This window comes from Heptranchias perlo, chromosome 5 (assembly GCF_035084215.1).
Source record: "Heptranchias perlo isolate sHepPer1 chromosome 5, sHepPer1.hap1, whole genome shotgun sequence".
NCBI lineage: Eukaryota > Metazoa > Chordata > Chondrichthyes > Hexanchiformes > Hexanchidae > Heptranchias > Heptranchias perlo.
Window position 1 is genome coordinate 56,640,407 of NC_090329.1, and position 25,079 is coordinate 56,665,485.

Genomic DNA, 25,079 nt, shown 5'->3' on the forward strand with positions numbered 1-25,079 from the left:
GCCCTGCTCCTCCTCCTCCTCCTCCCTCTTCGAGCAGCTTGTTCTGCTCTGCGTGGCCTCTCTTCATTCTCCCTGTCATGTCAAATTCCCAGAGAAAGCCCTACCAGGCTACCCATGTCTGAAAGCAACGTTTTTCAACACAATATTTTAAATGCCACTAAAAGTACTGCAAGACCAGCCAGACCACTTCCTGGAGAGCATTGAAACTTTAACCAAGTGTAGGAAACCTCCAAAGACTCATTCAATTGCAACAGCAGCCAGAAGAAATAATCCAGCAACTCACCTGCAAGTACTTCATCATCCCTTTAAATAGTGCTTTTGAGGGGTCCTTCTTGCCATTTAAGGTCGTGTTCAGCTGTGCGAGGTTAAGGCATGGCATTGGCTGAAGTATGGAGTTGCAAAATAGCAGCAGTGCCTTCAAGTCAGCATTCCACACTGATTCGCATCATAATCTCCCTGCTCTGCCTACTGCCGGCAGTCGTTAGGTGCGCGCACAAACCCCTTTACCAAGATGGCATCCTGTGCCCAATTTTACCCCCTATCCCTTAAATAATTTCATTATAAAGCAGAAGGAAAATCATTCCCGTGACCCAGGCATTCTGGTGGAAGTCATGTTGATAAAATACAGGGGTCTTAGGAGCCAATGGGCAAAATTTTATTTCTGTTATTTGTAATTGCAAAGAATGAATTAGAGTGCTAAGTTGCGTCTGTTAATTCAATATCACAATGCATAAGCTCCAAGTGAATTTATATTAATGAGCTCACTTTAATTAATTTAGTTTCACATCAGTACACTGGAAGTTCGACTGAGTTAGATCAGGCAGATTGGTCTCACACATTGTTAGAACTTTAAATGGGTAATTTCCCCTCTTTCTCTGCAAAACTAGTTAATCCCTCAAAAGAAATCAAAACGGCTCGAACATGGTGAGGAACCCAAGCTGCATTGATTCAGTGGTGTGTATGTAAAACAAAACCTTTTGCAAAACTTTATTAAAAATATCAATGTAATACCACCACCGGATCACTTCAGAAGTTATGGTTTAAGCAGGCTGAACAGTTTTGCAAAATCTTTAAAAATTATCTTGATAGCAGCACTTGAGTTGCATTAATGCGAATGTTCATTGTGCATGCCAGAACATTTTTGTACTTGCACTAATGGCGTTAGTTAAAGGGGATGGGGGACACGGTTTTTTGGAATACTATCCTTTCATCTCAAGGATCAAAGATTGAATCCAACTTAAACTGATGGGATGATAACTTTCTGTTGGCTGGAATCGGTTTTGTACCACTTCAGAATGTTCATGATCGGAGCACCTGAGGTAAGGAGCGGACCTGTTCGGAGTCGGGGTCAGAGCGTCGGAGCGCCGGACTAAATAAAGAGTGAGGCCTGGGGAGTAGGCCTCAATCGGAGCGCCTGAGATAAGGAGCGAACCTGTTCGGAGTCGGGGTCAGAGCGTCGGAGCGCCGGACTAAATAAAGAGTGAGGCCTGGGGAGTAGGCCTCAATCGGAGCGCCTGAGATAAGGAGCGGACCTGTTCAGAGTCGGGGCGGAGCGTTGACTAAGGAGAATATTGCCTTCCTGGAGAGAGAGGATGTCCTGGAGGGGTCAAGGACAGAATCTATTTGGCTAGAGTCAAGGAACAATAGAGGTGCCATTACGCTACTGGGTGTATTTCGGCCACCAACTACTGGGAAGGAGATAGAGGAGCAAATTTGCAGGGAAATTACAGAGAGGTGCAAAAGCCATGGAGTAGTGATTTTTTGAAATGTGTTCAGGATGACTTTCTCGCCCAGTAAGTTTCCGGTCCAACGAGGAAGGAGGCATTGCTGGACTTAGTTCTAAGGAATGAGATGGGCCAAGTGGAGCAAATGTCAGTGGGAGAGCATTTAGTGAGCAGTGATCATATCATAAGGTTCAGAATAGCTATGGAAAAGGACTCTGATCACTCTAAAGTAAAAATACTCAATTGGAGGAGGGCCAATTTCAGTGGGATGAGAACAGATGTGGCCCGGATAAATTGGGAATCAAAGATTGGCAGGCAAAACTGTAATTGAACAATGGCCGGCCTTTAAAGAGGAGATGATTCAGGTACAGACAAGGTACATTCCCATGAGGGAGAAAGGTAGGGCAACTAAAGCCAGAGCTCCCTGGATGACAAAGGAGATAGAGAATAAGATGAAGTGGAAAAAAGCGGCATATGACTGGTGTCAGGTTGATAACACAAGTGAGAACCAGGCAGAATATAGAAAGTTCAGAGGGGAAGTGAAAAAGGAAATAAGAGGGACAAAGAGAGAGTATGAGAACAGACTAGCGACCAAAAGAAAAGGGAATCCAAAAGTCTTCTACAGGCATGTTAACAAGAAACCCGTAGTAAGAGGAGGGGTGGAGCCGATTAGGGACCATAAAGGAGATCTACTCATGGAGGCAGAGGCGATGGCCAAAGTACTAAATGAATACTTTGCATCAGTCTTTCCCCAGGAAGAAGATGCTGCCAGAGTCTCGGTAAAGGAAGATATAGTTAAGATGGGCTAAAAATTGCGAAAGAAGAGATACTAGAAAGGCTAGCTGTACATAAAATAGATAAGTCACCCGGTCCGGATGCGATGCACCCTAGGATGCTGAGGAAAGTAAGGGGGGAAATTGTGGAGGTACTGGCCATAATCTTCCAAACATCCTTAGATACGGGGGTGGTGACAGAGGACTGGAGAATTGCAAATGTTACACCCTTATTCAAAAAAGGGTGTAAGGATAAACCCAGCAACTACAGGCCAGTCAGTTTAACCTCGGTGGTGGGGAAACTTTTGGAAACGATAATCCGGGACAGAATTAACAGTCACTTGGACGAGTGTGGATTGATTAGGGAAAGCCAGCACGGATTTGTTAAAGGCAAATTGTGTTTAACCAACATGATAGAGTTTTTTGATGAGGTAACAGAGAGGGTAGATAAGGGCAATACAGTTGATGTGGTGTTTGATAAAGTGCCACATGGTAGGCTTGCTATTAAGATTGAGGCCCATGGAATAAAGGGAGCAGTAGCAACATGGATACAGAATTGGCTAAATGACAGGAAACAGAGAGTAGTGGTGAACGGTTGTTTTTCGGGCTGGAGGGAGGTATGCAGTGGTGTTCCCCAGAGGTCGGTGCTGGGACCACTGCTTTTCTTGATACATATTAATGACTTGGACTTGGGAGTTCAGGGCACAATTTTAAAATTTGCAGATGTCACAAAACTTGGAAGGGTAGTGAACAATGAGGAGGATAGTGATAGACTTCAAGAGGATATAGACAGGCTGCTGGCATGGGCAGACACGTGGCAGATGAAGTTTAACGCGGAAAAATGGGAGGTGATGCATTTCGATAGGAAAAATGAGGAGAGGCAATATAAACTCGAGGGCACAATTCTTAAAGGGGTGGAGGAACAGAGGGATCTGGGGGTATATGTGCATAAATCGTTGAAGGTGGCAGGGCAGGTTGAGAAAGCGGTTAAAAAAGCCTACGGGGTCCTGGGCTTTATAAATTGAAGCATAGAGTACAAAAGCAAGGAAGTCATTATGAACTTTTATAAAACACGGGTTCGGCCACAACTGGAGCATTGTGTCCAGTTCTGGGCACCGCACTTCAGGAAGAATGTGAAGGCCTTTGAGAGGGTGCAGAAGAGATTTACGAGAATGATTCCAGGGATGAGGGACTTAAATTACATGGACAGACTGGAGAAGCTGGGATTGTTCTCCTTGGAACAGAGAAGGTTGTGAGGAGATTTGATAGAGGTGTTCAAAATCATGAAGGGTCCAGACAGATTGGAAGGAGAGAAACTGTTCCCATTGGAAAAAGGGTCAAGAACCAGAGGGCATAGATTTAAGCTGATTGACAAAAGAACCAAAGGTGATGTGGGGAAAAGCTTTTTTACACAGCGAGTGGTTAGGATTGGAATGCACTGCCCGAGGGAGTGGTGGAGGCAGATTGAACCATGGCCTTCAAAAGGGAACTGGATAAGTACTTGAAAGGAAATATGTGCAGGGCTACGGGGATAGGGCGGGGCAGTGGGACTAGCTGGATTGCTCATACATTGGGCCGGTGCGGACTCGATAGACCCAAATGGCCTCCTTCCGTGCTGTAACCTTCTGTGATTCTATGATTCTATAACCTACATTACAATAATCACCTAAAAATTTCTGCACAAGTTGCCAATCTCTCCAAGGATGGCTATTGTGGAAAAATTCAGTCGGAAGCAATTTTCTGAGGCTCTAATTACGGCACATTGTTGCAACAGAGTGCAGGAAGCTTTACTCTGCATATGTATTGAGCTATAATTTGACTTAGTGTTTGATGCTGACAGTGGGAGGCCGAAGAACTGTTTTATTCCCAGCAACGGTTTTCCTCATCCTTTATGAACACAAAAAAAATCTCCTCTTCACTCAAGAAAAATTGTGGTTTAGCTAAATTGGATAAGCATGGTGCTCCACCATACTCGTACGAGCAGTGATGTGATATTAATTACCTCTGCCCAACATTTCTATTGACATTACTACTCGTGTACTGTGTATACATTTTACAAAGTGAATCATCCTTTTACAGTCTAGGTTTCCTATGTCCGCCCACCTTGCAAATATCCCAGATGGCACACTGAAAAAACATGCCCTGGAACCAGAGGAGACCATTTTAGCAATGACCCAATATGCCCATTGCCTTGAGACAGCAGCCAACCCTCTCCATAATCGTCCTTCACCTCTCCCTCCTCTCCCCAAAACTGTGACCCTTTTTATCTAACTTTTAGAATTATACTTCCCTTATTATTAAAGAATACTTAACAGTAATGTTTCACAATATTCAGCCATATGTGAACATATTTATTGGCACTGCCACATACTGCAGTTTTGCATCAGTGTAAAAAGGCAAGTATAACTCCGGAGTTAGGTCATCACCCAACTGCAGAATACAGTAAAGCCAAGCAGGGTGAGATACCTCCAGCAGACCTGTCACAGCACTTGGGGCCAAGTGCAGTACAACTCCAGGCCGTGATTGTATTGTCTGCGATGAACATCTATCAATTTTCTAGTTTCAATGTCAGTCAGTTTTCTTTTTCCTCATTGGTTAAGTGTCTTCTTCCTCATTGGTTAAGACTCAAATTCTCAATAATACTCAAAGTAACATTGCTGGTGTCCGAGTCAGGGCCACAACAGGGTAATTTCTTCAGAGTGGAATCAGGAGTTCTGGGATCTGAATGCAGGGCTACGGGAAAAATCACAAATCATGCTCTGTACCCTGAAATGCCCATAAGCAAAACCATGAAAATTTGACCTGACTATCTGAAAATTAAAATGTCCATGCAATCTTTTTATCTCAAAAATCTTACAGTACAGAGAACCTGAAAAACTTTAGTGACTGAAAAAAAGTCCAAACCAAAAAATACCAGAAATGGAAATTGCAGCACACAACTCAGAAATAGAAAATGGAAAAAAGGTTGACATAGTGATTGGCACTTCACTGTTCTGCATCACAGAGTGGTAGGATGCAAGTTTTTACCATGGCAAGTTTACAATCTTTGCTGATTTACTGTGGACAGATGTTGCATTGAGAGCAAGCATATTCTATTGGGAAGGAGGGAAGAGTTAAAAGCCGAGTGATTCCCAATTGTTTATATGCATCTTTTAGTGTCCAGTTACTGAGTGGCAAAGACATAAGCCTGGGAGCATGTTGCCTGTCTACCACAGAAGGGGAAAGAGAGAAAATGATAATCTACAGATAAATAAAGCATCACAATAAAATAATTTCCTACTATCTTTTTGCACATTTTTTTAACCAGTAATGGATAAGTAGCACGGTATTTATATACAACAATTCTGTGATGAATTCCATTTCAACTTTTTCTTACCTGACACCTTTTCAATTTTGGAAAGCTTGCTTCTGTTCCTACTGTCCCGATTAACTTTAAAAACTGCGATCTTGTACTTTGTTTACTTAAATAAAACATTTTGTTGAAAGCTTTCTTCCCCCAGTCTGCCCTCATACAAAGATTCAGATCAAAGTACAGGAAATACTGTAGCTGTGATCCTTTACGTCCTTCCCAATGAATGTTCCTTCAGAGAAATGGTGATTAAAAGTGAATATAACAGTCTAAGTGTGGTCTCAGTAATGTATCACACAGTTAATAACACATTCTTGGACTGTGACTTATGCTTCTGGTAATACGACCTAACGTTCTATTTACCTTATTAATCACTGTTGTACATTGAAGCTTTTTTAAAACACTGTTCTCAGTCACGATTAGATCCTTCTACTCCACCCCTTCCAGCTACAACATTTCATTCATCTTGTAATCAAGTATATTACTATGAATTTATTCACGTTACATCTTCTACTGTGTCTTCTACAAACATGAAAATTCAGCTCTTAGTTGATCAAGACTAAATGTTAGATAACATTATTAGTTACCACTGCACAACTTCAATAATACCATATGAATTGTTATCTTCACTCACATCCTTAATGTAGAATTTTAACAAGTACCTTTGAAAAGATTCAGATATTAATTTGGTTACAACCTAAAAAAAATCCAATACATTTTAAATCACTATTATTATCTTTCATTCATAAATCTGTGCTATCTTTACATTCATTCCTGACAGACAATCTGGATTGCAATCTCTGAATTTTTTGTTGAACTACTTATAAACATAAAGCTCATTGACCTATAATTCCCAGACATTTTTCATTCCACTTCTTAATCGGTAATACATTAGTCACTTTCCAATCTTCCAGTGTCTTCCCTTTTTTCAACAAACGATTCAATATTCTGCCTGAGTTCCCTACTTCTTACTCTTTTCATGAAGATTCTTCATGAGCATTCCGGCCACAGTTACTTGACTGGTCTCATACCTTCAGGCTTTTAATAATCCTAGCTTCATTAATAATATCTATCTTCCTTTCCTAATGCTTGTCATCTTGATGTAGAATCACAAATGGTACAATTGCTGACAGTAACTTAGAATTCAATCTAAACAGAGTTCCTGTCTCTCTTCCAAGAAATGGCCCATGTAAGCTTTGAATTCATGGTGGTAGAATTACTAACATTGAGATTCTACTGCCAACGCTGAAAACTTATAACTGAAACAAAAAGGTATTCTTTGTACAGAGCTACTGCTGGATTTCTACCAGGCTTGCCAACTTCATACAGCACTAATTGAGCAGTCAACAGCTACTGCAGTATGATTCTGCTTCTCAGTCACCATATTGTACAGTGACAGATGCGACAGCCTACTGTAGCTATTATTGTGTATGAACCATGGACAGGATAATTGTAAACAATTTTACAACACCAAGTTATAGTCCAGCAATTTTATTTTAAATTCACAAGCTTTCGGAGACTTCCTCCTTCCTCAGGCAAATGTTTCAAGAGCTCCTTGAAGCCTACGCATTTATACATATAGAACAATACATGGTGTTTACAGACTGCCCCTGCAACTGCCCGTTGCCAAGGCAATCACCGTGTTCAGACAGAGAGGTGTCACCTGCAGAACCCCCGAATACACATTCAACAAAAAAACAAACAGGGAAAAAAAACAGAGAAAAAAAACAGAGAGAGGCAGAAACATCCGGAAGGCAGAGAGAGCCAGCAAATGACCCATTATATTAAAAACAGATAACATTTGTTCGCTGGTGGGGTAACGTGTAGCGTGACATGAACCCAAGATCCCGGTTGAGGCCGTCCTCATGGGTGCGGAACTTGGCTATCAATTTCTGCTCGACGATTTTGCGTTGTCGTGTGTCTCGAAGGCCGCCTTGGAGTACGCTTACCCGAAGGTCGGTGGATGAATGTCCATGACTGCTGAAGTGTTCCCCGACTGGGAGGGAACCCTCCTGTTTGGCGATTGTTGCGCGGTGTCCGTTCATCCGTTGTCGCAGCGTCTGCATGGTCTCGCCAATGTACCATGCTCTGGGGCATCCTTTCCTGCAACGTATGAGGTAGACAACGTTGGCCGAGTCACAGGAGTATGAACCATGCACCTGGTGGGTGGTGTCCTCTCGTGTGATGGTGGTATCTGTGTCGATGATCTGGCATGTCTTGCAGAGGTTACCGTGGCAGGGTTGTGTGGCGTCGTGGACGCTGTTCTCTTGAAAGCTAGGTAATTTGCTGCGAACGATGGTCTGTTTGAGGTTGGGTGGCTGTTTAAAGGCGAGTAGTGGAGGTGTGGGGATGGCCATAGCGAGGTGTTTGTCCTCATTGATGACATGTTGAAGGCTGCGGAGAACATGGCGTAGTTTCTCCGCTCCGGGGAAGTACTGGACGACAAAGGGTACTCTGTTGGTTGCGTCCCGTGTTAGTCTCCTGAGGAGGTCTATGCGATTTTTTGCTGTGGCCCGTCGGAACTGTCGATCGATGAGTCGAGCGTCATATCCCGTTCTTACTAGGGCGTCTTTCAGCGTCTGTAGGTGTCCATCGCGTTCCTCCTCGTCTGAGCAGACCCTGTGTATTCGCAGGGCCTGTCCATAGGGGATGGCCTCTTTGACGTGGTTAGGGTGGAAGCTGGAAAAGTGGAGCATCGTGAGGTTGTCCGTGGGCTTGCGGTAGAGTGAGGTGCTGAGGTGCCCGTCTTTGATGGAGATTCGTGTGTCCAAGAAAGAAACTGATTCTGAGGAGTAGTCCATGGTGAGCTTGATGGTGGGATGGAACTTGTTGATGTTATCGTGTAGTCTCTTTAGTGATTCCTTGCCGTGGGTCCATAGAAAGAAAATGTCGTCGATGTATCTGGTGTATAGTGTTGGTTGGAGGTCTTGTGCAGTGAAGAAGTCCTGCTCGAACTTGTGCATGAAAATGTTGGCGTATTGGGGTGCGAATTTGGTCCCCATGGCTGTTCCGTGTGTTTGGGTAAAGAACTGGTTATCGAAGGTGAAGACATTGTGATCCAGGATGAAGCGGATGAGTTGTAGGATGGCTTCCGGAGATTGGCTGTTGTTGGTGTTGATTATTGATGCTGTCGCAGCGATGCCGTCATCGTGGGGGATACTGGTGTATAGTGCCGAGACGTCCATCGTGGTGAGAAGTGTTCCTGGTTCAACTGGTCCGTGGGTACTGAGTTTTTGTAGGAAGTCTGTAGTGTCGCGACAGAAGCTGGGGGTTCCCTGTACGATGGGTTTCAGGATGCCCTCGATGTATCCAGAGAGGTTCTCACACAGGGTTCCGTTGCCTGATACGATGGGACGTCCGGGTGTGTTGGCTTTGTGTATCTTTGGGAGGCAGTAGAAGTCTCCCACGCGGGGATTACGTGGGATGAGAATGCGTAGGATGCTTTGAAGGTCTGGATCGAAGGTCTTGATCAGTTTGTTGAGCTGGTGGGTGTGTTCTTTGGTCGGATCTGCGGGTAACCGTCTGTAGTGTTCCTGGTTGTCCAGTTGTCGGTATGCTTCTTTGCAATAGTCCGTTCTGTTCTGTATGACTATGGCTCCTCCTTTGTCCGCTGGTTTGAGCCTCATTCTCCTGATGAATTCCTCTGTGTCCGCCGCGAGACTAGTGGGGTCCATTTTGGTAGTGGGGCAGAAATTGAGCCCTCGGCTGAGAACTTCGATTTCGTCTGGTTGAAGGGTGTGGTCGGATAAATTGACAATAGACTTCCCTATGGTTGCAACCGTGGTACCAGGGGAAGCTTGGTCGTTGCTGGTGGTGATGTCGAGTTTCTCAAGCTTCCTCCTCTTGGTTTTCATGTCGGCAGCGTAGTTCCGTTGCCTCGTCTGTTTGGCGGTATAACGTAGCTGGTCTGCTGTGTCCTGAGTACAGGTTGAGAGTATGGACTCTATCTTGGTTTCGAGGTTGTGGCGTCTGCTGTAGAGTTGGTGTATGAGATGGTTGCGGAGTGTGCGAGAGGTACGGCGGCAGAGTCTCTCAGCGTAATCCGAGTTGTATGTGGACTTGAGTGGGTTCGTGATCTGGAGTCCTTTCGGGATCTTGTCTGCTTTCTTGCAGCTCTGTAAAAACTTGATGTCTGTGTCTAAATGCGCGATCTTCTTGGATATCCTTTCCACTGTGAGCCGGCAGTTTGTGGTGTCGATGGTAGTCATGATGTGGAGATGCCGGTGATGGACTGGGGTTGACAATTGTAAACAATTTTACAACACCAAGTTATAGTCCAGCAATTTTATTTTAAATTCACAAGCTTTCGGAGACTTCCTCCTTCCTCAGGCAAATGTTTCAAGAGCTCCTTGAAGCCTACGCATTTATACATATAGAACAATACATGGTGTTTACAGACTGCCCCTGCAACTGCCCGTTGCCAAGGCAATCACCGTGTTCAGACAGAGAAGTGTCACCTGCAGAACCCCCGAATACACATTCAACAAAAAAACAAACAGGGAAAAAAAACAGAGAAAAAAAACAGAGAGAGGCAGAAAACTCGGATTACGCTGAGAGACTCTGCCGCCGTACCTCTCGCACACTCCGCAACCATCTCATACACCAACTCTACAGCAGACGCCACAACCTCGAAACCAAGATAGAGTCCATACTCTCAACCTGTACTCAGGACACAGCAGACCAGCTACGTTATACCGCCAAACAGACGAGGCAACGGAACTACGCTGCCGACATGAAAACCAAGAGGAGGAAGCTTGAGAAACTCGACATCACCACCAGCAACGACCAAGCTTCCCCTGGTACCACGGTTGCAACCACAGGGAAGTCTATTGTCAATTTATCCGACCACACCCTTCAACCAGACGAAATCGAAGTTCTCAGCCGAGGGCTCAATTTCTGCCCCACTACCAAAATGGACCCCACTAGTCTCGCGGCGGACACAAAGGAATTCATCAGGAGAATGAGGCTCAAACCAGCGGACAAAGGAGGAGCCATAGTCATACAGAACAGAACGGACTATTGCAAAGAAGCATACCGACAACTGGACAACCAGGAACACTACAGACGGTTACCCGCAGATCCGACCAAAGAACACACCCACCAGCTCAACAAACTGATCAAGACCTTCGATCCAGACCTTCAAAGCATCCTACGCATTCTCATCCCACGTAATCCCCGCGTGGGAGACTTCTACTGCCTCCCAAAGATACACAAAGCCAACACACCCGGACGTCCCATCGTATCAGGCAACGGAACCCTGTGTGAGAACCTCTCTGGATACATCGAGGGCATCCTGAAACCCATCGTACAGGGAACCCCCAGCTTCTGTCGCGACACTACAGACTTCCTACAAAAACTCAGTACCCACGGACCAGTTGAACCAGGAACACTTCTCACCACGATGGACGTCTCGGCACTATGCACCAGTATCCCCCACGATGACGGCATCGCTGCGACAGCATCAATACTCAACACCAACAACAGCCAATCTCCGGAAGCCATCCTACAACTCATCCGCTTCATCCTGGATCACAATGTCTTCACCTTCGATAACCAGTTCTTTACCCAAACACACGGAACAGCCATGGGGACCAAATTCGCACCCCAATACGCCAACATTTTCATGCACAAGTTCGAGCAGGACTTCTTCACTGCACAAGACCTCCAACCAACACTATACACCAGATACATCGACGACATTTTCTTTCTATGGACCCACGGCAAGGAATCACTAAAGAGACTACACGATAACATCAACAAGTTCCATCCCACCATCAAGCTCACCATGGACTACTCCTCAGAATCAGTTTCTTTCTTGGACACACGAATCTCCATCAAAGACGGGCACCTCAGTACCTCACTCTACCGCAAGCCCACGGACAACCTCACGATGCTCCACTTTTCCAGCTTCCACCCTAACCACGTCAAAGAGGCCATCCCCTATGGACAGGCCCTGCGAATACACAGGGTCTGCTCAGACGAGGAGGAACGCGATGGACACCTACAGACGCTGAAAGACGCCCTAGTAAGAACGGGATATGACGCTCGACTCATCGATCGACAGTTCCGACGGGCCACAGCAAAAAATCGCATAGACCTCCTCAGGAGACTAACACGGGACGCAACCAACAGAGTACCCTTTGTCGTCCAGTACTTCCCCGGAGCGGAGAAACTACGCCATGTTCTCCGCAGCCTTCAACATGTCATCAATGAGGACAAACACCTCGCTATGGCCATCCCCACACCTCCACTACTCGCCTTTAAACAGCCACCCAACCTCAAACAGACCATCGTTCGCAGCAAATTACCTAGCTTTCAAGAGAACAGCGTCCACGACGCCACACAACCCTGCCACGGTAACCTCTGCAAGACATGCCAGATCATCGACACAGATACCACCATCACACGAGAGGACACCACCCACCAGGTGCATGGTTCATACTCCTGTGACTCGGCCAACGTTGTCTACCTCATACGTTGCAGGAAAGGATGCCCCAGAGCATGGTACATTGGCGAGACCATGCAGACGCTGCGACAACGGATGAACGGACACCGCGCAACAATCGCCAAACAGGAGGGTTCCCTCCCAGTCGGGGAACACTTCAGCAGTCATGGACATTCATCCACCGACCTTCGGGTAAGCGTACTCCAAGGCGGCCTTCGAGACACACGACAACGCAAAATCGTCGAGCAGAAATTGATAGCCAAGTTCCGCACCCATGAGGACGGCCTCAACCGGGATCTTGGGTTCATGTCACGCTACACGTTACCCCACCAGCGAACAAATGTTATCTGTTTTTAATATAATGGGTCATTTGCTGGCTCTCTCTGCCTTCCGGATGTTTCTGCCTCTCTCTGTTTTTTTTCTCTGTTTTTTTTCCCTGTTTGTTTTTTTGTTGAATGTGTATTCAGGGGTTCTGCAGGTGACACCTCTCTGTCTGAACACGGTGATTGCCTTGGCAACGGGCAGTTGCAGGGGCAGTCTGTAAACACCATGTATTGTTCTATATGTATAAATGCGTAGGCTTCAAGGAGCTCTTGAAACATTTGCCTGAGGAAGGAGGAAGTCTCCGAAAGCTTGTGAATTTAAAATAAAATTGCTGGACTATAACTTGGTGTTGTAAAATTGTTTACAATTGTCAACCCCAGTCCATCACCGGCATCTCCACATCATGGACAGGATAGAGAGAAGTTGGATCTGCTTGGCTAATTGGAGGATGGTGCAATTTATAAATATACTGGTTGATCTCCTGTGGTGTTGCTTATGGGTAGATTGGATCTTCAAGTGTGATTTCTGGGATTTTATTGTAGGCCGCACCAAGATCCCAGAATACACTGCTTTGAAACAGCAACCCCCAAGTCAAATACCAGCAATACTGCAATAAGGGTTTCCCAAAATACCAACCAATGAGGAAGAACAACTGATAGAAGTTCAAAGAAGAAAAATGATGGATGTTCATGACAAACATGACAGTCACACACTGGAGTTATAATCCACTCGATCCAAAGTGAAAACACTATGAATCGGTGCCTGGAGTGGAACTCACACTGCTTAGCTTTAATGTATTTTGTAGCAGGTCTGGACCCAATTCCAGAGTTATATGGATACTTTTGCACTGATGCACACCTGAAAACACTTTGGATCTGCACAGTATAAATGCAACTTTATATTTGTTCTCCCAGCCTACAGCTCTCTGCCCTTGTGGTTTATGAATGTTTTTGCTTATTTTCGGTTTGGTATTCACAGTTCTGAATTTCTTACTTTTTTCCAGGTCATTACATTTTCCTTTCATAATTGTGTTTGTTTTGTTCTGTGACCAGATTGTATTTGCGTCTCTTGTATCTTTGAGTGCCTCACTATAACCTCCGTTCCTGTCACCAATGGGTGAAAAGAAAAACTTTAGGGCAGTGCGCTATTTGTTATGGTCTGGAAAAATTGAGCATGCATAGAGGACAAAAAGATTGCAAATGAAAGCCTCAACGACAGGGATGCTCTAGGAAGGGAGAGCAAGGCAAACATGTCGCTGGTAAGAGAAGGGTGGCCTGTTGCCAGGGATTGAAGGACCAGCGAGGAAATTGGAAGAAATATAAATTAGGAACCTCAGAGGAAAGAATCGGTCAAGAAATCCACATTTCCATACTCGGACTCCCTAACGTGGCAGGGGGAAAATTGAGGGGAGAAGTTAAGGGAAAGTAGAAAACTATGATTGCCAAAGGCTTTCTCACTTTTTTGATAGCTGTTAATAGTTCCTTTTTGTGTGTGGAAATTTTTTGAGAGAAAGCGTATGTCCTATTTCCCATACTTCTGATCTTACCATTTACCCTCCCCCATCCCACCACCCTCATGATTGGATCCCCCCTTGTCTTTATCTTCCATCCCACCAGCCCCTGACTTTGCCAGATCATCATCCACTATTTTTGTTCCCCACAACACGATCCCACCACCAAACACATTATCCCCTCCCCTCTCTCCAAAGGGACCTTCCTCTGTAAATGCAGGAGATGCAGCTCCCCCTCACTGCCTAAGGCCCCAAATTCCATCTAAGAGAGAGCGATTTATATGTAATTCCTCCATCCTAGTATATTGTATCTGCTGCTTAGCATTGTTATCTTCTACATTAAGGAAACCAAATGCAAGTTGGGTGACCACTCTGCTGAACACCTCCATTCTATCCACAAGTGTGACCCCAAGATCCCTGAGCTAGCCACTCCAGTTCCCCTGCCCACTTTGACCTCTTTGTCTTTGGTCTTCTACACTATTTCACTGAATCTCAATGTAAACTCGAGGAGTTTCTATTGTGCACTTTGCTGCCCTCTGACCTTAATATTAACTTTAATAACTTTGGACCTTAACTTCAACTTCCATTTTCTCCATGACAGAAAATGCTGGTGATGTGGGATGGGTTTGTCAACAGTTTGGTTGGGGGGAGGGTGGTGGTGCGGGTGAGCTTGGAGTGGGGATCCTCTATGGGAACACAGTGCTGGAAGGAGTTGGTGTTGACCTATTTTTTCTATTCCTAGGCTACTGGGCTACTGGAGTCCGTTCCGCTTTACCAGCTTTTCCTGCATTAATTTCTATCTGCCTTATCCCCCCCTCCCCCACCTCAACGATTTACACATTCAATGTCTCTTAAATGTTTTTAATTTCTCCCATTACACGTCCTATTGTTTCATGTTAACGTCACTTAACTACCTCCTGTTTCCAAAGAAACGTCTTACAGGCCATTCTACTTCCTGTCACCTCTGAGTCAGAAGGTCATGGATTCAAGCCCCTCTGCAGGATTTGTGCGCATAATCTGGGTTATACTTCAGTGTTGCACTGAGGGAGTGCTTATCTTTCGAATGGATATAAAAGATGCTATTCGAAAAGTGGGGGGGGGGTTTCAAAGTGACGTTGCCAATATTTCTCTCTCAACCAACAGCAGCAAAACAAATTATAAAGAAAGAACTTGCATTTATATAAGGTCTTTCATGATCTCAGGATGTCCCAAACTGCTTCACTGCCAATGAAGTACTTTTTGAATTGTCATCACGATTGTAATGTGGGGAAATAGGACAGCCAATTTGTGCATAACAAAGGTTCCACTAACAACAGTTAGATAAATGACCACATAATCTGTTTTAGTGATGTTGGTTGAGGGATAAACATTGACAAGAACACTAGGAGAACTCTGTACTCTTTGAACACTGGTGTGGGATTTTTTTCATGTCCACCTGAAAGGGTAGCATCACATCTGAAAAATGGCTTCTCCAACAGTGCAACACTCCCCCAGTATCTGGTCATTTCTCTCATTGCTGTTTGTCGGACCTCGCTGTATGCAAATTGGCCACCATGTTTGCCTGCGTCATGAAGACACTTTGAACATATTTCATTGCTGTGAAGTGCTTTGGTACATTCCAAGGATGTGTAAGATGGTATATAAATACAAGTTTTCTTTCTTTCCTCTCTCTTGTGCGTGTGTTTTCCCTCCCTTTCCCTTTGTTCTATTTGTTTTTCTATGCTGTTCATCTGTATTTTTTCCAATTGTGATGAAGGGCCAACTTGTCTGTTCTCTTCACAGATGCCTTTTCTTAAGAAATCCTTAAGGAGACACTGGGTTGCACCATTGTCGACAAACCAAAAAATCTATCACAAAGGTGTCCCCTTTTTAGAGGGCCGCAACTAATAGAAACCCAAATCATAAAAAACAAAGGAAACTTATCAAATGAAATAATAATGTTGCCACCCCTGTCCAATATGCTCTCCAGTGCCCACTTCTTCACAGATGCTGATTGGCCTGCGTTTCGTTTAAGATTTCCCATATCGACAATTTTTTACTTTTTGTGTTTGTTTTTAGTATAAGCGCTTTTGGATTGGTTTCTTTTGTGAAATTTGAACTAATCAGCATATTTGCGCCTTATGGACACTGCCCCATACCCCACTGAAATGTCGGACAGGAGCCAACTGCAAAATTTTGATGATATCGATTTGAAAATACATATTTTAATAAACAGTCTCAGAATTGAAGAGTTACCATTACACTTCAAATAAAATGTAATAGTTCCATAAATTTCAAACATGAACTCTTTCAAGTAATAAACAGGAACCGGGGCAATTGTCTGCGTTTGGACTGGGTTTACTAACGATTGCAAGTATTTCACAAAAGCGAAGTTATTAAAATATTGGCCGACGGTTGACTTCAATGCAGTCAGGAAGTTGTTGCTGGCCAGGTGAAGTTCTGGATCAGAGACCGAGACAAGGAAAGAAAAAAAAAATCAAAATCACAAAGATTCCCAGGACCGACCAACCATTCATTCCCCTTCACTCGCTGTATTCTATCGTTTGTATTGGGCGTGGAGAAGCTGCGCATGCGTACTCACACCCCTAATGACATCATCTGTTCCGACAATCAGGGACAAGGAACGGCCGAACCCAACTCAGCGGGGCTGGATGATTGACAGAGTGACGTCGGCGGTCGCACCTCAGCTCGGTTGCGGCCTGGGCCGGAGAGACCCAATCAGAGCACGGTGTCGGGAGGGGGGGGCGGGACTTCCGGCGACACTAAGCGCGGTGGGGCCGCGCGTCAAACGGTAGGGTCGGGCCGTGTGAGAGGGGGAGGTCAGCGATGCATTGACGTCGACGTTGAATGAAATTTCCTCTGCGGTCCCTGAATGTCTTTGCGAAGTTAAAAAGAGAGAAAAGAAAGTTTAAAGAAGGGACGGTGTGTTTTTCTTTTAAACCGGCAGATAAATGGAAATTCATGGCGTGTAACTTGTTGCGGACGGAACGTTATTAAAGTGAGGGAGGGAGAGAGAGAGGCGCCATTTTGTTCCTTTTTTTTAAAAAAAAAGAACTCTCCTCGCACCAGTTAACAACCGAGCGAGCGAGTGAAGAGAGATTATGGCGAAGAAAACCTACGATTTACTGTTCAAGCTGCTGCTGATTGGAGATTCTGGGGTGGGGAAAACCTGCGTCCTCTTCAGGTTCTCGGATGACGCCTTTAACACCACTTTTATTTCTACTATAGGTAAGTGAGTGTTTGGGAGATCGCGAGTGCGGTCACTTCTGGTCCATTTTTCTTAGTTAACTGGGGGAAGGTTGTGGGCGGCGGTCGGAGGAGAGAGGTTGGGCCTTCGCCCTTATTCTAGTCTTCCAAGTAACAGGGCTGCCCATTGTAATGTAATACAACCTCGGCCAGGGGGAGTGTTACATTTTTAACTGATTAGTGTGTGTAGTATCCCTCTTTAATTTCTGTTTTGTCATGATTGGAGGATATTAAATTAAGATGTGGAGGTTTATGTACGTGGAAGTGACATTTGGAGCATTTTTGTACCTTATGCTTTATCAAGATGTGTTTTATGCTATATAATTGGAATTGTTTTGAGCCCAAGTTTCATTTTGAAACCAAGTTCTTTGTTTTTTTAAACTTGCTACTTTTTGGTTAATGCTGTCCTGGGATCTGATGGAAAAAGCTGTAGAGGCTGTTAGAGTTCCTCACTTGAAACGTCTTTGCTTGTTTCCACTATGTGGTTATATTTAATAAAAAAAGTAATGCTTTGTTTTTAAAAATCAAGTTAGTTTATAAAGTTCTCAAATTAGCTTAGGGGATTTATCTTGGAACAGGGCAGCTTTTGACAGTAAATGAGTTATTAAATGTTAGGTGTAGTAGTACATCTGGAGATTTAATCTCTGAATATAAATATTAATTTCATTGAGAGTGTTGAGAATTTCATGTTATAAACACTGCAGTTCATGCCAATATAGTTTATATTTAAAAATGAACACTTAATTTTAACTTGTTACAGTTTCCTAACATGGTCTAATCAGAGGAAGTAAAGAATGCTATGGGGTACAATTCAAATGCCAGTTACCATAGTTCATTTGTGAATTTGGTTGTAGGTGAGGTCAGTCCACATGTGAGATACTGATGTATCATTTCAATTTTAAATTTTTCTTCACCGTTTAGTCCTTTGGTTTGTGTTTAAAATTTTGTGGCAATCAATGCATTTTTTTGGTTTGCTGGGTGTTGTGTGCCATAACCATTTGTAAGAATATTTAAATCAAATTAGTGAGAAATCCACGTAAGGAGTTTCTGTTTAACTGAGATGTGCACACCCTTGAAAGGGACATGCCCTACTTATCTAAGCCCACAGAACTTGGGTGCAGGTTGGCACAAGCCAGAACTTAATGCCCCCAAATGAGTGCTGTAATTAACAGCATTAAACAGTTCAGTTTACCAGCTCAAGACATTGAATTTCCTTTGGCTAGGGCCACCTTGTCTATTAAAGCATTGATTGCAAGGTTATCAGGAGCTCAGTGGGAACAGCCTCAGTGTTGGGTATGCTCCAGGCCCATCAGTAAATGTGCTTGTCACTTGTTAACAATCCCTTGGAGTAATGTGACCCTTCCTGGCTCAGTTTGTTTCAGAGGATTGACTTTGTTCAAAATTTAAAATTCTCATCCTTGTGTTCAAATCCCTCCATGGCCTTGCCCCTCCCTATCTCTAACTTCCTCCAGCCTTACAAACCTCAGAAGTCTGCATTCGTCCAATTCTGGTGCCTCATGGGTACCTGATTTCCTGCGCATCTCCATTGGTGGCTATGCTTTCAGCTGTCTCCACCCTAAGCTCCGGAATTCCTTTCCTGAACCCCTCTACTTCCTTTTAAGACGCTCCTCAAACCCTGCCTCTTTGACCAAGCCTTTGGTCGTCTGTCCTAATATCTTCTCGTGGCTCAGTGTTAAATTTTGCCTGGTAACGCTCCTGTGAAGTCCCTTGGGATGTTTTACTATGTTAAAGGTGCTATATAAATGCAAATTGTCTACCATCATCTAGTATGTCATCTTGAAGCTAATTCAACCATAAAAATTTAGTACCCTCTCCTTCTGTGTCCCTGAAGAAATTGTCACTAGTTGGATGGTAGACAAGTGTGTTTAAGCACTAGGCAAATAGCAAGTACCAGGAGTAGCAAAATGATCCAGCTGCTTAATCCAGACTCTTCTGGACTGGAGTACTTAATGCTTGCACTTTCTGCCATAAATCCACTTCACAGCTTGATTGTGGATCTTGTGCATGTGCTGAAGGAACCTGTTCTATTTCATACCTAGGAATCATAAAGGACAGCTGTTAGATGTTTTTTATTGGTTGCAAGACAAACTCACATTGAGACTTCGCTTTAATTGGAGAGACTAGGAAGTCCAGAGCATTGTTTTGCCCCATTCTTGCAAAGTATATTTAAGTTCAAGTTGGTATTTACTGGAGCCCCCAGGTACTGATGTGAATCAGTAATTTGGGCAGATATCCCTTGTATCGTTCAACCTGTATCGTTGAATTGCCTTTTTAAGTGGGTGTAATACTACCATACTATTCCTGGCTATTGCCACCATTTCCCACTGCTTGGCCCATTGTTCAGTTGGCAAGTGGGGCACACTGTGTCCAGGTGAGTACAACAGCAATATTTGAGGGGGGTAGAATACTGCGTACACCTTGATCCTGTTCTTACGATACTACCCAGAATATCATTGATACAGATGTCAAATAGGATCATCAGCGGCCTTGTTTCTCTTTCACTGTCTCAACACCCCCCCCATCTAACCGTGCATAGACCTTGAAGCTTGGATACACATTCTGGATGCAAAGCAGGTAGAATGCTTAATTACATACCCAAAACAGTGAGTGGATGTTACACTCAAACTGTGTAATTCACTAGTCTACTGCTGGTCACTGAGGCACAAGAGACATTGAAGCACTGGAAGCATTCCAGAAAATAGCTGCAAAGTTGATTGCTCGTTTGAGTTTTGAGGAATACTCGGGAAAAACTTGTACTTTGCTGCATGAAGGGAAGAGACTGAGATGGTTTATGGAGGAAGCATGTGAGGTATTAAATGGTATTGAAGTTAATTCAGAAAATTACTTAAAACTAATTTGAGAGTAAGACAAGGTGTCAGATGTTCAAACTAGCTTTAGCTATTTTACGCGTAAGTGTGTGACTTGTGCCAGGGAAGTACCCTGAAAAGTTGGATTATTTGGATGTTGAGTTTTTTAACCAAATACTGTTAGCTTTGGTCTTTCAAATCACCACTGATGTGCTTATAGTGAAGTCTTCAGGGAAGACTGTCTGAAACTGGAATGACAAATTTGTTTATGATGACTGCTCATGATTTTAGTTAATGCCATCCTGTTTTGCTTAAGGGGTCGCCCGTTTAAGACGGAAATGAGGAATTTCTTCTCCCAGAGGGTCGTGAATCTTTGGAATTCTTTACTCCAAAAAGCTGTGGAGGCTGAGTCATTGAATACATTCAAGGCTGAATTAGACAAACTTTTGATCAGCAAGGGAGTCAAAGGATATGGGGCAAAGGCGGGAAAGTGGAGTTGAGGTAAAAATCAGATCAGCCATGATCTCATTGAATGTCGGAGCAGGCTCGAGGGGCCGAATGGCCGACTCCTGTATCTTTTGGTCTTCGCCTGAAGCATAACATTTTGATGTAACATGTTTTTTACACCCTCTGACTGTTATTCTACGGGCTCCCCATTGCCTCATGAGTGAACATTTTAAAGGAAGTTGGTAGTGACTTACTCTAGTTTGGTGTCACTGGTTACATTATAAAATGTCATTGAGGGCATACATATTCCAGACAAGAATTCCTGCAGTTATGTGTTTTTCATGTTTAATTTTTTCAATTGTACAAGCATAATCAGTACATTAGTTTGTGAGGGCTGCAGTCATTTACTGTGATATGGGCAAGATTTGGTGAAAGCTGGTATGGGTCTGAAGATGTCAGATGTAATTTCATTTAGATCAGCTGCATTTTCTGGTTACGTTGGCACTGTTTGAATATAGATGTTGAAAGTTGGGATGATCAAGATTTATGCAAAATGTATATCTGCATAATTAAGCTGTAAATTCTGATCTGTGATTTAATTGTCAAACCCATGTGTTGTCAGGCTCTATCATGGAAGTTAAGTGCACTTAATTTGAAATGTCAGTCAATGTTGGGTAGGAAATAATTTAAGAACGCAAGAAATAGGTGTATGCGAAACAGCTCCTCGAGCATGCTCTGCCATTCAATCATATCTAGGCTGATCTTCGACCTCAATTCTACTTTCCCGCCCAATCCCCATGTCCCTTGATTCCCCTTGAGTCCAAAAATCTACCATCTCAGCCTTGAATATATTTAATGACTCAGCATCCACAGCTCTCTGGGGTAGAGGATTCCAAAGATTCACAATCCTTTGCGTGAAGAAATTCCTCCTCATCTCAGTCTTGAATGGCCGCCCCCTTATCCTGCAACTATGCCAACTCGTTCTAGACTCTCTAGCCAGGGGAAAGAACTTCTCAGCATCTACCCTGTCAAGCCCCCTCATAATCCTTTTTCATTGAGATCACCTCTCATTCTTCTAAACTCCAGAGAATATTGGCCCATTCTACTCAACCTCTCCTCATAGGACAACCCTCTCATCCCTCAAATTAATCGAGTGAGCCTTCGTTGTATCGCCTCTAAGGCAAGTATATCCTTCCTTAGATAAGGAGACACAGACTCTACGCCGTACTCCAGGTGAGGCTTCACTAAAGCCCTGTACAACTGTAGTAAGACTTCCTTACCCTTGTACTCCAGCCCCCTTGCAATAAAGGCCAATGTGCTATTTGCTTTCCCATGTTTATATTCTAAATTTATATTTAATAATGCAATACAACATCTTGATACACTTTGCAGGATAAATTTGTCTGATAAATTGGAGAGTTGACAAAGCACAGTCCAAGATTTTGAGGAGGCTTTTATAAATGAGTGGAGAAGTAGTGAGGCCAGTAAGTTTCAGGGAGGGAGTTCTGAAAGGTGGGACCTGAATGTCTGGCTGATGAGTAAGAAATGCAGAAGTGCCCAGAGTAGGATGACTGTAGGATTCTAGGCTAGAATACAGGACTTGAGGATGTGGGGTGGGGCAAGACCGTGAAGGAATTTGTGAAGATGATTTAAGACTTTGAGTTTCATTGGAAGCCAGGGAGATGTTGGAAGTTTGTCACCTTGAATAGGGAAGAGCTTTTGAGGCTGGTGGAGTGTATTTGAGAAGTCAAGTCTTGAAGTACCAAAAGATTGGATAATTTTGTTATGGGTGAGTTGGAGCTCATCTTAATGCAATTTGGAAAATCACCTTGTTAAGTCACTGGAAAGTCCGAGAGTTAGTTTGTAATGCAAAATTTCCCTTAATGCAGTGAAATTTTTTTTCTTCATATCATTGTCATGCTGTAATTTTGATCTTACTTGGAGCCCTGATAACTTTTGTCAAATTTTGAAGGTGGTACTCCTTTTTAAGTTGCATCCAGAACTTGTATGACATAGCTTCCAATTTTAAAATTGGAAGCTTAAAATGGTTTTACATTTCATATTGGGAAAGTTTGGGAAATTGGTTTTCAATTGTCTATTGACAATGAAATTGTGATGTATGATGTACTTTTTTTTAATTATTCCTTGTCCAGACAAAATACTGTTAAGATTGTTTATAATCTATCATAGTAGAATACCTAACGAATACCAATTGCAACTGACCAGGTATAGTAACAGGCTATTTTGACTAGTGCTTGTTGCATATAGAATATTTCAGTAAATACACTTCACTGTAGTCAGTGTCACTTGTATGTTTGTAAATTTCAATGGATTTTTTAATTTTATGCTGCATATCTGATTTAAATTTCAAGGCTTTTTTCCCAAGAAGTCCATATTTAAATCCACTCATTTCATCCATTTTGAAATGTTTTACCTGCTAAGTGGAGGAAAAGAACTATTATTGATCAGTTTACAAGTCATCTTGGCTCAGTGGCAGTGCACTCAACTGTCAGGAGGTTATGGTTGAAGCCCCCACTTCAGGATTTCAGCACATAATCTAGGCCAACACTTCAATGCACCACTGAAGGAGAGCTGCATGGTTGGAGGTGTTGTCTTTTTCAGATGAGATGTTAAATCTTAGATGCTAGATTTCTTGGCACTCATCAAAGATGAGCAGGGAGTTCTCAGTGTCCTGGCTAACATTTATATCTCAACCAATACTGCCGAAACGGATTAACCAGTCACTTATCTGCACACTGTGGGAATTTGTGAGCAAGTTGGTAAAGCATTTTTGGATGTCCTGAGAGAATTAAAGGTGTAATATAAATGAGTTGTTTCTTAATTGATCATTGAGCTTATTTGGTGCTGGAATGGAGGTCACAATGTTGAGCAGGTTTAGGATGTTTATGGTTAGTTTTATTGATGCAGGTGACTGTGTTCTTGGAGCTTGATCTTTCTCCACTGTGCTTTAACAACTGTTTTGATAACCAGTGAGAATTTCTTTTACCAGAGTTGAAATAAAACAAATCAGGACATTATCAATCCATGATTGTGTAATTAGTGTTTATGTATTGTCATTACTCTTCAGTAGGTAATTGCAGACTGCATATTTCATTTCATAATTCTAATTGGTAATACGGTATCACAGGCTGGTTTAAAAACAAATAGATAGGGAATTGGATATTGTTAAAAAGGAAAAAATTGCAGGGCTGTGGGGAAAGAGCAGGGGAGTGGGACTAATTGGACAGCTCTTTCAAAGAGCCAGAAGAGGCACGATGGGCTGAATGACTACCTTCTGTGCTGTACGATTCTATCACGGTTTTGCCATTGGCAATATAAATATTTACTGTGTATGAATGTGTTGCACCAATTTTCAGTTTTTAGGGTGTTAGACTTTACCCTAACTTCATTATTGAAATAATCGCTTGAATAATGCAACTGTTTTAATACCTAGAAAACACATGGATAAAATGAGAATTTCGCTCGGGTATTTCTGTGGAAGCACTGAAATATGGCACATTGCACATGTTAAGTACTGTATATTCCACAAACTTGTCGTGGATTTTTTGCCCCAATTTTTTTCTATACAAACAATATTTTGTTGCCACTCATACTGGGTATATGGTTGTCCTGAAAGCATTACTTTACACCCTTAAACTATATTAAAATGTATGTTACCTTGTGTCGTATAACATTGCCAAATTTAAAACCATGTAATTACTGCCTTCACTTGAGAGAAAGACTTGCATTTATATGAAGCTTTTTATGACCTCAGGACTTCCCAAAACACTATACAGACAAGCAAGTAGCTTTTTTTGAAGTGTAGTCATTGGTGTAATGTAGGAGATGAGGCAGCCAACTTGCACACTGCAAAGTTCCACAAACAGCAGTGACCAGATAATCTGTTTGACATATTGGCTGGAGGATAAATATTGGCCAGGACACCATGGAGAACTCACCTCTTGGACTTTTGAGTTATCGTGTTTGGCATGATACATCGTACATGGGTGATGTACAACATGCAGTGAAAGTTGCTAATTTCTGACAGTCATTTGACATTTGTAGTAAGACTGCATTACAAATGTGGTCTCACACCTCAAGTGCTGTGCATTGGCTACAGCTGGTGCAGTGTCTACTTTTTAAACTGACGAGTTCAAGAGGAACTTGGGTGGCTGACTTAAGTGCCTTAAATTTCCATTGGTGAAATTTCTATTGGAAAGTTACTTCACTCAATCAGTTTGCTGGGCAGAGCTACATTAATGTATAGAATCATGTGTCAAGCTTTGCTTTCCCTAAATTCAGAGCCACATGAGAGACAGTGTAAGTGTGTAGCTACTTTGCCTACATAAGTGATTGCACTTGAAAACATAATCCATCAGTTGTAAAGCACTTGAGGACATAAGGTGCTATGCACACATGTTCTCTTGCGTGCT

At 43.1% G+C, this 25,079-nt stretch overlaps 1 protein-coding gene across 1 annotated transcript in view; it reads left to right on the forward strand.

Moving 5' to 3' along the window:
- Positions 1-16,888: 16,888 nt before the first annotated feature.
- Positions 16,889-25,079, forward strand: part of rab10 (RAB10, member RAS oncogene family) — a 45,778-nt gene continuing 37,587 nt past the window's right edge. The window contains exon 1 of the mRNA XM_067984428.1: positions 16,889-17,353. Within this exon, the coding sequence (XP_067840529.1) occupies positions 17,227-17,353 (127 nt within the window). The 5' untranslated portion in view covers positions 16,889-17,226. The remainder of the gene's footprint in view (positions 17,354-25,079) is intronic.